This window comes from Pollicipes pollicipes, unplaced genomic scaffold (assembly GCF_011947565.3).
Source record: "Pollicipes pollicipes isolate AB1234 unplaced genomic scaffold, Ppol_2.1 Scaffold_4881;HRSCAF=5763_pilon_pilon_pilon, whole genome shotgun sequence".
NCBI classification, from domain to species: domain Eukaryota; kingdom Metazoa; phylum Arthropoda; class Thecostraca; order Pollicipedomorpha; family Pollicipedidae; genus Pollicipes; species Pollicipes pollicipes.
In genome coordinates this window covers 15,791,510-15,806,571 of record NW_023596576.1, presented here as the reverse complement: position 1 = coordinate 15,806,571, position 15,062 = coordinate 15,791,510, and the positions used below count along the sequence as shown (strand labels likewise).

The 15,062-nt window shown below is 50.1% G+C and overlaps 2 protein-coding genes and 1 long non-coding RNA gene across 3 annotated transcripts in view; all 3 read left to right on the top strand.

The window, feature by feature from the left end:
* Window positions 1-7,096, top strand: part of LOC119100029 (A disintegrin and metalloproteinase with thrombospondin motifs 7-like) — a 28,830-nt gene extending 21,734 nt beyond the window's left edge. Inside the window, 5 exon segments of the mRNA XM_037223145.1 lie at window positions 513-722; window positions 1,708-1,813; window positions 2,393-2,428; window positions 2,431-2,519; window positions 6,989-7,096. Of these exon segments, the coding sequence (XP_037079040.1) occupies window positions 513-722; window positions 1,708-1,813; window positions 2,393-2,428; window positions 2,431-2,519; window positions 6,989-7,096 (549 nt within the window).
* Window positions 7,097-7,848: 752 nt separating this feature from the next.
* LOC119100952 (uncharacterized) lies at window positions 7,849-11,894 on the top strand. Its single transcript, XR_005094484.1, has 3 exons — window positions 7,849-7,926; window positions 10,957-11,074; window positions 11,868-11,894. It is a non-coding gene; the product is annotated as an uncharacterized LOC119100952 (long non-coding RNA).
* Window positions 11,895-11,896: 2 nt separating this feature from the next.
* On the top strand, window positions 11,897-14,541 carry LOC119100028 (A disintegrin and metalloproteinase with thrombospondin motifs 7-like; the record flags this gene model as incomplete). The annotated part of the gene is made up of 2 exons (XM_037223144.1): window positions 11,897-12,007; window positions 14,107-14,541. Coding segments are annotated over 2 exons (252 nt in total), but the record flags the coding sequence as incomplete, so codon positions are not given.
* Window positions 14,542-15,062: the final 521 nt, after the last annotated feature.

Here is a 15,062-nt window from a genome sequence, read left to right as displayed (position 1 = left end):
TTCTGGGCGTCGCGGCTGCTCCTGACCGTACGTACTGCACGCAGGTACCTCAGTGCAAATTAAAGGGATGCCGCTTTAGATAGCACGATTTCTGTGCTAACTAAATGTGCTCCTCGATACGTCATTGCTTGATTATGTCATCATACTTAACGCCATCGTACTTTACCTGTAAACGAATATCATAGTGTTTGCAAGCACGTGTTTGTCACGACAGCTGGGAAGATGTAAACAGAAAGCGTGCCACGGTACGAACACGTCCGGCAAAGATTCTTCTTGACGTCATGTAGAATAGAACATTCTTGGTGCGCTGGGAATAACACCCCAAATCTTGTTAACTTTTTTCCACCAGTCAGTATTTGCGCGAGCGTCGCGCGCGCAGCAAATGCACAGGGCCCTGGTATTGCAGACTAGGATGAGGCGCTCTTCTGTCAGCTATATGTTGATGCTGCGGTGGAGCCTGACAGCGCCAGCCTGTCTGACGTGGCTGCGCCCGCGCCCTCCGTGCGCTGCAGTGGTGCTCAGCCGGCGACTGTGTGGAGATGCGCAGCCGGCCGCGCGCCGTGGACGGCCGCTGGGGCGACTGGGGCGCCTGGGGCGCCTGCAGCCGCTCCTGCGGCACCGGCGTGCAGAGTTCGGTGCGCCACTGCGACCAGCCGGTGCCGGCCAACGGCGGCAAGTACTGCGTCGGCGAGAGGCGCCGCTACCGCACCTGCTCGGCTGAGGTACATGCTGGCGCTGATGCCGGCCACCGCACGAGACGGCGGTGTCGCGGGATCGGGCTCGGGTTGGTGCTGGCGGTGATGGTGTGGGCCGATCGGCGGTGTCGCGGGATCGGGCTCGGGTTGGTGCTGGCGGTGATGGTGTGGGCCGATCGGCGGTGTCGCGGGATCGGGCTCGGGTTGGTGCTGGCGGTGATGGTGTGGGCCGACCGGCGGTGTCGCGGGATCGGGCTCGGGTTGGTGCTAGCGGTGATGGTGTGGGAGCGCTCATGGACTTCATTCGAGTCACTGGGGCTGTGGTTTATTGCGATCGATGGTCGACTGATAAAGGTCACGTTGTGATGATACGGCTGCTTAGTCAGAGCACTGCGCTCCTCCACTTTTGGGAGCAATTGAGTTGTATGCGATCTATTTACTACCCTTTGCTTTTGCGGGTCATATGTGACATTTCTGGTTGTATGGGGTCATCAGATCGGTAACTTCATCTCATAGTCCAGCTGTACTATTGGCATTGGCAAATGCATTCTTGGAATTAACGTGGCGTTCCTCCTCATCCGTACAATGCACTTCACGGGATATATGGAGTTGGGTAACACCTGACTAACCTATGACCTACGGCTTTGATATCTATAACAGCTGGGACTATGGCCTGCATTCTGCCTAAGCGCCGTACTATTGTGTGGAGACTTCTTACACTTGTTGAAGCAAGTTACAGGTCCGTAACTCTGCACTGCAATGACTTCAATGCCGCTGATTTTAGAGCGGGTCGTACTACTGGCTCACCAATGACCCTGATGCTTTGCCCTAAGATAGGCGCTCTTGCTCTAGCTAGTTAGGCGTACTTGTGTCGCCTCGCGACTGTACCAGGATCGCCAGCGCTTGTCTGGGAGATCGCCCCCGCTGAGAGGCCGATTTCTTCGCTCAAGATGTTGCCACAACGTTATGGACCGGTGTTGACCACTGTCAATGTCTTCTCACTGGGCCGCAGGCGTGTCCGGAGGAAGGTGTCACGTTTCGGGCGCAGCAGTGCGCCGCGTTTGACTCCGTGCCGTACCAGGGCCAGAACTATACGTGGACGCCCGTCTACGACCATGGTGAGCCGAAGGAGGCGGAAATAGACGTCCGTGCTCTGGCCCTGCCATCCACTCAGCAGACCAAATTTGAAGTCAGCCAGTCATTCATCCAGACGCTGTGAAAAAGGGCGTCGTAGTCGGGATCTTAACAGAATCTGAACGGGGTCGACAGCTCTGCTGGAGCTGTTTCCAGAGATCGCCGCACCCAGCCCACCTACCCATCTCGCGTCAGCTGATCGTGTGAAGCCGGCGCTCGCAGACTGCCCCATGTAGCGGTGCCGGGCCTGTAACTTGCGGCCCTGTGCACGCCGGCGGCGGTGACCTGTGACATGGTGCCTGACATGTAACCTGGTGATCTGACCTGTGGCATGGTGATCTGACCCATGATCCGGTGACATGACTTGTGACCTGGTGACCTGACCTATGACCTGATGACTTGATAACCTTATTTGCGACTGGTGACCTTATCTGTGACCTGGTGACCTGAGCCGTGCATGTTGACCTGACTGGTGACCTGACCTGTGACCTGGTGGTCTGACTTGTGACGTGGCGACCTGACCTGTGACCTAATGACCTGACCGACCTGCCCCCGTCCGGTAGCGGTACCCTGCCAGCTCACCTGCCGGCCGACCGAGCGCACTTCACAGCCGTGCTCTCCGACACGGTGGCCGACGGCACGCCGTGCCGGCTCGGCACGCACGACATCTGTATCAACGGCAAGTGCATGGTGAGTGTGACCGGCGACGGCAGCCGCGCCCGGCGTCAGGGCCCCGGCCATTGGGAATTTCACGCTGTCCAGTAAGAAACCCATATTGACAGCGTGAGTGTGTGAAGCTTCCAGCCTTTGTTCTGGTCTTCTTCGGGAGGCTGGGAAGGTCCATGAATGAAGGTCCATCAGGTCCAAGGAGTGAGAGAAGGTCCATCAGGTCCACGAGTGGTCCGGCCACAGCGCCTTGCCGCAATTAGTTCCGTAATGACATTGCTGGCTTTTTACGTCTTCCGCGAAGGTAGCGCAAGCAGAAAATCTCACTGGACGTGTGTCTTCCATCTGTTATCTTAATAATCCCTGAGGAAGCCAGCATTATTTCATTATGGAAATGTCGCTGGCACAGTGGTCGGGCCACTCAGAGACGTAGCGTCGGCCGCAGGTCTCGAGCAAGTGAATGGGAGCGTTGTGCTTTCTACGCACTTCATGGGAAATCACCCATCTTCTCTTAAAGGGAATGTCCGCAATGACTGATGTTTTCTACCAAGCTTTGTCTTGTTTAGCTTGGAAACAGCAGCGTCCCATTGAACCCCCCCCCCCCCCTCATGAGTTCGCGTTATGAAAACGAGCGAAAAAGGGCAAGCGTCAAATGAATGATTTGGTTTTGGCAGAAAGAGCTTCTGGGTGGTATGTATGGACACAGATACGCATACAGGCACATATTAATTTCCGCGCTCATTGGTGAGTGTATTCAAGTGCAATATTCCACAATGAATATGTAATATATAAGCACAATATCAGGTCCAAAATACAATAGATAATGGATAAGGTGTAAATGAAAAGCTAAAAAAATGGTCAGTAGTTTCCTGCAATAGTCGTTCTTCAATGTATGAATGCATTATGTTTTGTATTTTTTCAAATATTTTATGAAGGATAAGTAAGGTACAAAATATTTTGACAAGGAAACGATTGCGTGCACGCAATTTCATCGACATGCAATAGGTAAACCACATGTATCTATCTAGGAGCATATTAGGTTGACTATCAGCAATGTGCATCGGTTGAGTACGCTGGATGCTAGCTGCTCCATTATTGTTAACACCGGTGCTATGAGGATCAAGGCGGGTTTTAACGATCGTGCATTCAAGGATCAGTCATCTTGGATCATATTAAGGTTTGTAAGCGCTTCAAGCCCTCAAAGTAAGGTAAGCAAGCCCTGTGAGTGCTGTAAGTAGGCCCTGTAAATGTTGCATACTTATGAAATGAGTCGCTGCAGGCATATAGAAGTTCGGTCTGTTGCGTCTGCGTCAAAAATGCCACCAAATGTTTGAAATAAGTTTTGAAAAGTTTCAGTAGGAAGGTATCTTGCGTCAGATTTGTCATTAAAAACATGAATTTACTTATAGCCAGGAAACGGTAACGTTATCTACTCATGCACATTTACAAACATGTTTTTAGATCTATGCAAAACATTTATAGCCAAAAATCGCTGATAAGGATTAGTGAGTAACAAATAAACGTTGAAAAGTTTTTGAAAAGTTTTAAAAAGATCATACCACCGGCTAATGGCTACGGCTAGCTTGTCTATATGTTACAAGCGCTCTCTGACAATTTTCAGTTTCACTTAATCTTTACATTCCAGCCATTGCTCGCATGTTCTTGTATTGTCTGTTGGGTTTCTAACTGGCCTTAAGCATTGACATTGGTCGCCATTCTAAAGCCAGCGAACTTGAGCCGTTCCCGCCTTATCTGTTGGTCGCAGAGGCAGTAGATGATCCCATTGACCGGGCGTCGAAAAGACCGTCTTGAATAGACGGTGTGGGCAGCACCTATCGCTCCCTGTTTATGAGATGCTGTGTAGCTAGTTGATTGAGACAGTTGTTAAGTTAGAATGTGGTGCGCTGCGGTATTGCTTCCCGGTGCCTTCTGCTCTAGCCTGAAATAGTGGAAAAGTAGGGTGCCAGCAATAATGGGCAATAGAATGCGGTCGCGGAGACGCTGGTGGCAGAATGAATGTGTCTCCGTAGTACAAAATGTAAAGCTCACCTTTGTAACTGCACCGTATTGCACTACCGTGTTGCATTGATAGCATGACATGTTCGCACCGTTACTCTGTGCGCTAGCAGCGTGACACGTTATGTCGTTACATGCCCCTCTGCCAGAGAGCGGCACGGAGGCCTTACCGTGACAATCTGTGTTAAGACGATGCTCTGTGTGTCTGTGCTCAAACGCATGCCTCTGTTTCAAGTTTCAGTCACGAATCGTGTTTTGTTTGACACAATGCAAGAAGCTGGACATGGTTCCTAGATATTACGAAAATAAGACGTACTGTAATAACTTCAGAATAGCGCCCTACCTGAGTACGTGAACACAAATAAACGTCCTAAGCCCGCGGATAAACATGCGAGAGACTCACGAGAAAGGCCAAAACACGACCACATAACGATGCGTGGATCAGCAATAACCTCCAGCACCGTCCCCGCCACTTCTCAGGGGATTAGCGACAAGGGAGTGCTGGAGCTGAAATTTCGCACGGGCAGTTTGGCAGACCTCCAACACTGTTCGAACGTCCTATGACGCAATCAAACAATGACTTAGTGATGAGCCTATTTATTAAATAGATAAACTGTGATGCCTAGATCGGTCTTTTCCATCCACAAATATACAAATAATTAAAATCTAGCTTATTTCAACTTATCTGATGCTTGTTCCAACACCTTCAAATGTGAACATCCCCTTTATAGGGAATGTTTAACATGTAAAGATATTGAAGCAGGCATCGGATATAATTAAACAAGTTCACTTTTGAAGTGGAAAGGAGTGTTCCAGACAGCACAATTCTCTGCTTGGTAAATATGCTTCCCATTGCGTCACGGTTTGGTTAGGCCATCCTACCTTGCACAACCTTGATTGAGCCAATTGAAGGCCGTTATATCTGGAGATCGCTCTCGCGAACGTCAGGTATGAACGCTTCGATAATTATAACCTTTGGCCTTGTTTGCCGCATGGCTTGTGGAATGGCAAGGTTTGAGTGCTGACATTATAACGCCATGAATGCCAACGTGACTTTGAAATACTCCCCCGATATACCTTCTCCATTTTCGCGGGTGTGGAGCGCAGAAACTAGAGACCGTTAGGTCTTAGAAGGGCGTGATTATGGACAGGAACGAAAGGTTTTCAGGATGGCTATTTCAGTTCAGGACCCCATATAACAGTGGAACACTCCCTTTCACATTTTGCCATATTCTCATCACGCCATATCTTTCACATACTGTTTTTGCACAAGTGGAAGATGCAACGGGCTGTTACAACTTGTCAATGGGTGGTCAGGTTTTTTGTCTTAGCGTTAGGAGATTGTCTTTACTACGCTATTGCGCTTTTTCTACTTTTGAATTGTTTTAAGTTACCCTCTAGAGCATATTGGTGATTTTACAAGATCTGTGATGCACTTCGCATTTTGAGGCAAGTGGAGCGAAGAAGGAAAGCAAAACAAACCATTAACAAACATCGCGGTGGCTGGGTTGAATGCGACGAGCTCGTGTGGGTGAGGGGGTTATTTGGCCCCATAACGGTAAGAGATCTAGACAAACCAAATTCACATGACATATAGACATGTATTTGAGCTCACTCACCTCAATTCATTGTGTTCCTAGATCATAATCTTCAGGTCATGTTAGATCAAACAACGTTAAGCTCCAAATTGTTGGCCGAATTGCCCTCAAACCTCATCCAACCAGCTTTACCTTACATACCGCTTCAATGCAAAAGTCCATTGGTGTAAATTTCACCTAGGTGACCTTATTTCACGTTCATAAGGTCGCCTTTTCTGTTATATTTTCTGTCACTTTCACTTTATTTCTGTACTTCTGCTGCTGACAACTGTGAGATGCCGCGTCCGTGTAGTGATCCATTCTGACGACCTGTCCTAGCGTCCCACCCACTGCGGTGCCCTGTTCCGGCGTGTTGTCCACTGTGACGTTCTGTCCCGGCGCTGTTGTCCATTGTGACCCCTGTCCGGTGTGTTGTCCACTGCGACGTTCTGTCCCGGCGCTGTTGTCCATTGTGACCCCTGTCCCGGCGCTGTTGTCCACTGTGACGGCCTGTCCCGGCGCTGTTGTCCACGGTGACGGCCTGTCCCGGCGCTGTTGTCCACGGTGACGGCCTGTCCCGGCGCTGTTGTCCACGGTGACGGCCTGTCCCGGCGCTGTTGTCCACGGTGACGGCCTGTCCCGGCGCTGTTGTCCACGTGTGACGGCCTGTCCCGGCGCTGTTGTCCACGGTGACGGCCTGTCCCGGCGCTGTTGTCCACGGTGACGGCCTGTCCCGGCGCTGTGCCACTGTGATGGCCTGTCCCGGCGCTGTTGTCCATTCTAACGCCCTGTCCCGGCGGTTATCCTCTGTGACCCCTGCCCCGGTGCTGTTGTCCACTGTGACCCCTGCCCCAGCGGGGGACGCTGTGACGCCCTGTGACTGAAGTGTGCCGTCTGCAGGGCATCGGCTGTGACGGAGTGCTGGCGTCGGAGGCGAGGGCTGACCGCTGCGGCATGTGCCACGGCAACGGCAGCCTCTGTAACACCGTCAGGGACCTTCACCGCTAAGGGAGACGGTAGGTGGGCGGTCATCACCGCTGGTAGCGCGTCCGTTAGTTGCCCGGGTGCGGACTGGCCTGGGTAGGCGCGATGTCCTGTGTTTGCCCTTTTCAATGCCACTGCCGGTAACTGTTGGCATAAGACTGTTGAGTGTTGAGCTTTTGTGCGAGTGTTGAGTGGTGAGCCCTAGGGCTTGTGGTGCTTGGTTGGTTTGGCATGCCTATGTGGAGGTTACCCGAAGTGTTTTTATCACAGCTTTAAAAAAAATTCATTAACGCATAAGTGATGGCAACTGACGATTCGCCGTACTTGTTTATGTTGTAATTGATATGACCCAGCTAAACTTGCACGCTCAAAATACGCAACGCATATTTATGATGTGCTGAAGTTAAAACTACTAGGTCGTTCCTCCGTCCACATGATAAGACCTGGCTTGCAAAAATGTTTGCTCTACGCCGGTTCATATCATCCGCATGTTATCGTAGAAGTAAACTATACTATAGTGCTTTACTATAACGCATGTATAGACAAGTATATATATATATATATATATACATGTATACACGTTTCCACTCTATATGCCGGTTATGCCGGTTATATGGCTGGTGTCATAATTACTCCCCGTTTTGTTCAGGGCATGTCGTCGTTGGGATACCATCAGTAGTCTGTATTATCGTTGTGTCTGATATCTCCGCGTTTCTTCAGGATATGTGGTCGTCGCCGGCGTGCCAGCTGGCGCTCGCAACATCAAGGTAGAGGAGGGAAGCTGGGGCAGAAGACGGAAGTTTTCTGGCCGTCACTGGTACCAAGGACGATTCCGATTACCTGAACGCCAACTGGTAAGCCACGGCGCACGGGCCTGGCCGTGTCTACCGCCATGACGTTTTATGGTTCCTCTAACAGCAGTTTAAAAACATCTTGCAAAACGCTTGCAACGATGCACGTTTGCCTGTTCGTCAGCTGCATTTTGGGACCTTGACGATGCTACAGAGTACCACATATTGTGCCGCCAAATGAAGTGACCCCCCGGCCGCCCATTGTCTATCGGCTTGCGGTCGGCTGAAGAGCCAGCGTGGGACGTCAGGTGCAACACAGTACATTGTCTAGAGTGGCAGCAATATCGGGGTGACCCCAGGGGAGCTAGCTCTCACCGCCGCTCACGTGGTCAGTGACCTTTAGGCGATCAGAAGTTCAGATAATTACGTCAAGAACGTCGACGACGATATGGCTATTTGTGCCACCCCGCTGAGATTCCTCAGAACGGAAATGCTCGTCCAAGTAGTTTGGATGAACTTAGACCCAAATGTTCACATTGAATGCCTTTATGTCAACAGAAGTCCCTCAGGTCTCTCCAGGCGTTTTCAATGCCGCAAGGTTTGCGATCGGCACGCAACCCAAGACATCAAAACTGGCTGTCGGGGTATTATTTCCGTACCGTAGGTAATTCCAGTAAGAGTTATCTTCAGCCAGCACGTCAATAAGACGACCAGAGGCGCGGACCGAGAGTACCGCGCACTCTACGCTATGGACGGTTTTACCTACCTCCCAGGCACATTGGGGCCTAATCAACGAAGTTCCGGCAGCTCATTAAATACCTACATACGCTTAGTGCAGATCAGAGCGCGATCCTCATTCCAGAGGGACCTCGCATGTTTCAAGTGACTGATGAGCAGAACTGGGTCTTGTGTGAAGCACAAACATCGGCTGACAGCTGGAGAGTCTGTCAGTGTGTCAGTGGCAGGACCACCGCGGCATCTCACGTCGCAGCGCGACAAAATCCTGGTTGCCGTGTTCGGCATTGAAGTAAACCAGCATGCTTCAAGGGGAGCGTTACACATTTGTATAGGGTTCTGAGCTGAGATAGCCAATTTAAAGACCATTGAGTGCAGTTCACAGTCCTGTCCTTTTTAGGCTTAAAACCCTCTGGTTGCTGAGTTTGACGCGTGAACTTGTGCGGACTCTTTCATGCGGATTTTCAAGGTCATCCATGCATTAAGACGCCATAGAAACATCACACGAATGCCGCGACCTCGTTGGCCAAGACCGCAAAAAGTTACCCTCGAGATATTCGTGTCCGGCGCACATCAGCATGATTTCCGACACCGAGGACTTCAATTGGCTTTGGACCGGACCAATGTGTTCGTTTCGTACTAGTTTCGAACACGAATCACGTTCGTTACATCATAAGCATCATTAAGGACTCATATGAATGCCAAGAATGCGTGTTCTTGTCCTCTGACAAATACAAACAAGCCGGATTGCATAACAACATTTGTAGTTGTCATGACATACACGTCATTTTCCTAGCTCATGCTCTTGTAATAGAATGATAGTAAACATTTGTGTAGAGGTATGTGTTCAAATCAAAAACTCGCGCAACAAAAATAAGCTCGATGTAAATTGTTCATGGTGCTTTAGTCACTTTGCTGTGTCATTGACGCACGTACCTTTACATAGAGGAGGCCAAAGAATTGCAAAAACAAGCACCGCACAGGATACCTGTTACCGAGGTCACACAAACTTTGCAGCGCACACTTGAAAGCGCACGTGTTATTATGTTAAGCTCGGCGTTGTGACGTAATGGCGTATGGCACGTTCGCCTGGGCCTCGTGTATGCCGCATCATTAACTTATTCACAACAAAATGCCCGGGCTGGATTCGCTCAATCTGAGTCGTAATCAGCTCGACTTCATGTAATATACAGCATGTAAGAGCAAGGCAAAACGAGCGAATCAAACCGCTCGTTAGCTTAAGCTACCAATAGCAAGCCATACCTTTCAATTCGAAATGGTTCGACTAGGCTAAATCGTATTGCTGACGGCGACACCACAGTCCACTTATTTTCATCTGTACCGCTTTATATCCCCTCGACGTCCTTGAGAAGTGCACTTACGTCCAATGCACTCCGACTGGCTTGTGGGGAACATCGTCGTTGCCTGGGTCTGTTGATGTCAAGTTCAATAATGATGTCGATTTGTGGATCGTCCGTCACCACCAGGAAACTGGCAAACTACCGGTCATGCTTATTTTCGACCTATCGTTCTTCCTGGCTATACGTGTCAATGGAAGTGACAATGACTCAATCACATCCCCTCCACGAGCCAGCACTGTTTGTACTGAAGATGGCACATAGTGCCATTGACGGAGTGATCAACTAAGTCGTCTGCGCGGTGTATTGCTTGTGCTCCTGAGTGTCGACCCGTGATGATAAAGCCAGGGCGGAGAGAATATCGGTTATCTTGAAAAGAGCCTCGGAATCACACAGTACTTTGCTGAGTTTGCTGACATTTAGGAGTGTTCGGCGCGCAGAGCCGCCGTCGTTTGACGTGACGATTTTCTCTGATATCGGCCGATCTACCACCGAGCTCATCCTCTCTCCTAAACGTCTTTGTGCCATGTGTTTAGAAGCCACCGGCCAGGTCTTGACTGGCGGTCACATGATACACGGATGACGCACTCGAAAACAGCAATCCAAACACGCGTCGTCGAGGGACCAGACTGATAGTCTCCGTGCGTGCGGTGCGAGCTGATAACGTGTCCAGGCCATTCATCTCCCTCCGTGTTGCTCCGCACACAGAGTGAGACACAATGCTCTTGGCGTCAGAGCCGCGCCACCGCCGGGAAGAAGGCGCAAAGGAAATCAGCGGGTGCGATTTCCATGTACATTCGTTTGATACGAAAAGAGACGATGTGCGTTGGACAAATGGGACAATCGCGTCCAAGTTTAGCCTGATAAACGACTTCATATGATAGATCATATGAAGTCCATCGGGCGCACTATTGGTCACATCCCAGCACCGTTACGACTTTGTCCGACGCACTTTGGGTCATGACCTCTCTCTTGACTGAACTGTCGGCTATGTTGCCAGGTTTGTCCAGTGGAGTGGAGAGTACCGTGCCGGCGGCACTCTGCTCTTCTACTTCCGCGAAGATCAAAACGAGACCATCTTCATCCCTGGCCCCCTGAAGGAACCAATCGTTCTCAAGGTCAGAACGCCCGAGATCTGCGATGAAGTTCCGAATGTGTTTCGATGCGATCGCTGATTGTAATGGGATATCGGGCAAGTGAAAATTTGTTAACATAGATTATGATTTATCTAGTTGGAAAGCATGCTTGCACGCTCGGCTGGGCAGACGAATAGATCCTTCAAACCATACAACGTGGGGCTGTTGCCGGATAGAAACGCACTTGTCGTCACAAGACTGGCGCGTTGATAGGAAGGTCGATTCTGAGAGGTTTCGTTCAGTTTGCAGAAGCGTATGAAAGAGACGTGAAGGGATGTAAATAAAACGTGAATATGTAATGCATTGCCAGGCATTGCCATCTTAGCACATGCGTGGCCATCGCTTTTGCTTTAACCATCTGTGGGAAGAGGGTCGCATCATGCATCTCTTCTACCCTGTTACGCATACGCCCGAACCATTGCACTTTACGATGATGCTGTATGTTCAAGGTGGGGGAGGGGAGACGCGTGCTCCTGTCCCTCATCTTCCTTGTGTCCATGCCGGCCGAACATCTTCATAACTCCATCTTGTCTACCATGCTGTCGTATGCAGCGGACATAGCGCATCAGCCGACTTTACCGAAATGCAATATTGCACGATTGAAATTACATACACGATGCCTAGGATTGTTGCTGTTGGAAAGCTGTGCCTAGCAAGGTCAGTGCGCCTGCTGGACTTAACGTGGAGTGGCCCCATCCATTGTACTTGTTTTGGTGAGGAGCCCGGCCCGCCCCTGTTCTCGAGACCGCTCAAGCCGCGCGTTGGCTGCCCCCAGGCACTGCTGCAGGACAGCAGCACTCGGTGCGGTTCGAGTACACGGTGCCTGGCCACGAGGGTGCTGAGGCAGCGCAGGTGTTCTCGTGGAGGTACCAGGAGTGGTCCGAGTGTTCTGTCCACTGCGGTGGCGGCCGACAGGTAAGCGCTCGGCTCTGCGTGCCCGGCCATCTATGGGATTCGCTTGCTGTATTTGTGCGCGATGGCGTTGTGCGCGCAAGGTTTGGGAGCGGTGGGCTTTTCGAAACGCGTTTTTGAAATGGCGAGACATCACATTGTGGCAACAGAAATGCTGTGAAGCATGGCAGTCATTTGTTATGCTCTGCAGATTTCGGGTATCTTCAGGTATCATCATTATGCCGTTATCCACTGTCCATGATTATGATATAATGCGAAGGCTGTGTCCACGTGTCCACAAGATGGAGGTTCCGTGCAGCAAACAGTTTTTACATTTTAATTTTTAACGTTAGTCAAAGCACACAGTCGCTATGATTTATTTTACCTATGCGATACTACAGAATGGCCCAAACTTTGAAACCGGAATTCAGTGGCACATGCATTTGATTTGTTTGCTGCACTCGCCCATTTCAAACGTGCGAAGCTCTGCGATGTACACTTACATATCGCAAAAATCCGTTTATAGTGAGTGTTTTGTGTGATATAGATGCAGCGGTCACTCATAACTAATCAGCATTGCTTGACCTGAGTGGTACCATTATGTAGCAGGTCCGTAGATTATACTTGGTAGATGTGCGGAGTCATTGCATCGTAGTGATTTTCTGCAACCTTGTGGAAGATGAATCCGTACCTGTCTGACTCTGTCCACATTCTTTCAAAAGAATCCTGTTGCATTGTACCCGTTAATATCACTGTAGTCCGCCTCCGCGTTGTTGTTTTGGTTATCCACTCAGCCTCGGCGTCCCTCTGCCTCCTTCAGGTAGCTGGTTCCGTTCGTGCGTAACCTTCACGTGGTCCGCGTTGTAGTGGACCCGCTCCACTGTTCTATGTCATGTTCAGAGTGTGAGAAGGGTGTCTTCATGGTCCGTCGAACTGACCAGAACCTATTCAGCTGCGTCCGGGGAACCAGCGCGGCGTGCCGCAATCCACTGGGCATTAGGTCCCATGGGGCTGCGGGGCTTCGTCGAATGAGCTGTGGAAGAGCGGAGCTGAATGACTCCCTCCGTTCTTTGGCTGCTCCCAGCCGACCTGGTGCGGCCGTAATTGAACGTCCGTGGTGCGATTCACTTGCTGATGCCAGGTTTACGTACACCATCAACAAGCGGACCCTCAGACTACTCATTGTGGGTTGCGGTGCTAGCTTGATTTCTTAAACCTTCGCTCCGATTCGCCTTTTCCATAATCTTGAATGATAAGGGGGTCGATGTGGCCCCCCTGCGGTTTCCAAACCAAGAAAGATGGAGCCTCACCAAGAAGCGGCTTTCTTGCATCGAGATGTGATGATTGGTGATAACTTTTGTAATGTTAGGCCAGTGACAATTTCATTGTACCTGGTCAAAGTTTAATCGTCCTTGAAAATCGCACTGTTTTAGCTTTTCATGTTGTTAATATGTACGAAACCTTGCCACGCAGCCACTTGTAGCTTACACTGGTATATTTATTGTTTAATTTTGTACACATTGCTATGCAGTTGTCTTATGGTGTAGAACTCCGTTCGTGCATCAGATCGGACCTCCGCGCGCTCTCAGCGGGTTCGCCGGTTACCACCGACGCTCAAGCCGGCCGTGGATCATCGTGCAGTGTCCTTACAAAGGCGTCGGCACTTGGAAACCAGAAATGCTAGAGATACGTCCTTAGTGCCTAAACCCATAAATGCCGCATAGGCTTTCGAGCATTTGGGCGCGATTACATGGCATACTGGGTGGACATCCTCAGAAAATCTGAGGAGGTCGCATTGCGCCCCCTCCCCTTTCCTGTTTGGACGAATGTTAAGGATAAAATGAATGTATAAAATCAAGCTTCAGTGGTGGAAGGGGTTTTTATGTGCATATGCGTGTCCGCGTAACCCCTTTCACAGCCAAGTTCCACAGTAAATAAGTTTCGCTACCCATTGTTCCATCAATCTCTCCGTGGTGACTTGTTACACCTGCTGTGCCACACTGGTTCATATATTCTGCAGGCCGTAGCTAAGAGCGCTGCGCTTGGCTTGCAACCGGACCCGTGCAAGGCGAGCACAGCACAGAAGTCCGTGCTGTCCAGTTAGCTGTCGGCCCCGTTTTCAGACGTCTGACGCGGTCTGCATGGAGGACGAGGCAGGCCGGGTGGAGGACATCTACTGCTCCACCGACCGGCCAGAGACCAGGTCCAGACCCTGCAACACGGAGGACTGTCCTGCCCGGTACGGCCCAGTGTGGCAGGCGTGATGTGGCGTGGCGCTCGAACCAACGCTCGTGAACAAGAGCTTCGTAATGCATGGAAAAGGTTGTAAGGAAAGTTTTTCATTTTGTAATGTGTGAAGTTCTCAGTAAGTAATGTTCGTAAAGGATGTGACTCGCTCGTTTAAGAAGGGGTACGTAAAGGAGTTTGATAGCATAAGGTTCGTCACAAGAAATGTTCGTAATGGAAAAGTTTGTAAACAAGGACCCATAAGCTTACAAAATTTGAAGATATCCGGCACTGCTGAACTAATCCCAATCCCTCATGGCTTTACCTTATCACGCGATATATATATATATATATATATATAATATATATATATATATATAATATATTATATGAAGAACGTGGTCGAGGCGGCCTATTGGTTTGGGCTGCCACTGCCGCGGCAAATCTTAGGGATCGTGGCAGAATTTGCATTAGTCAGGTAGGGCATTACTCTTAAGATGAACTGTTAAACCTGGGATGTGGCCATTGTAGTCGGTGCGCTCCTAATCCAACTCGTTATCATCGTCAACTGTTTCTGGGACCGATATTGATCAACGTGATTTACGGGTTTCCATTAATGACCGCCTGTTGTTCAACTCATCAATATTTCTCATCCCCTGCTCTTTCGACGCTCCGGTCGAAATATGTTTGAGAAGTTGTTTCCCTTTGAGATCTGTCCATATCGCAAAATTCGAAAAAGTATTCCTTGAAGGCGACTTCCGTGGTCCTGGATATTGAAACTGGACCCGTAAACTGGCACCACTGGGTATGGGTCTCAGAACGGGCTCGTTGTTCGCGCCGACTGACACGAAAA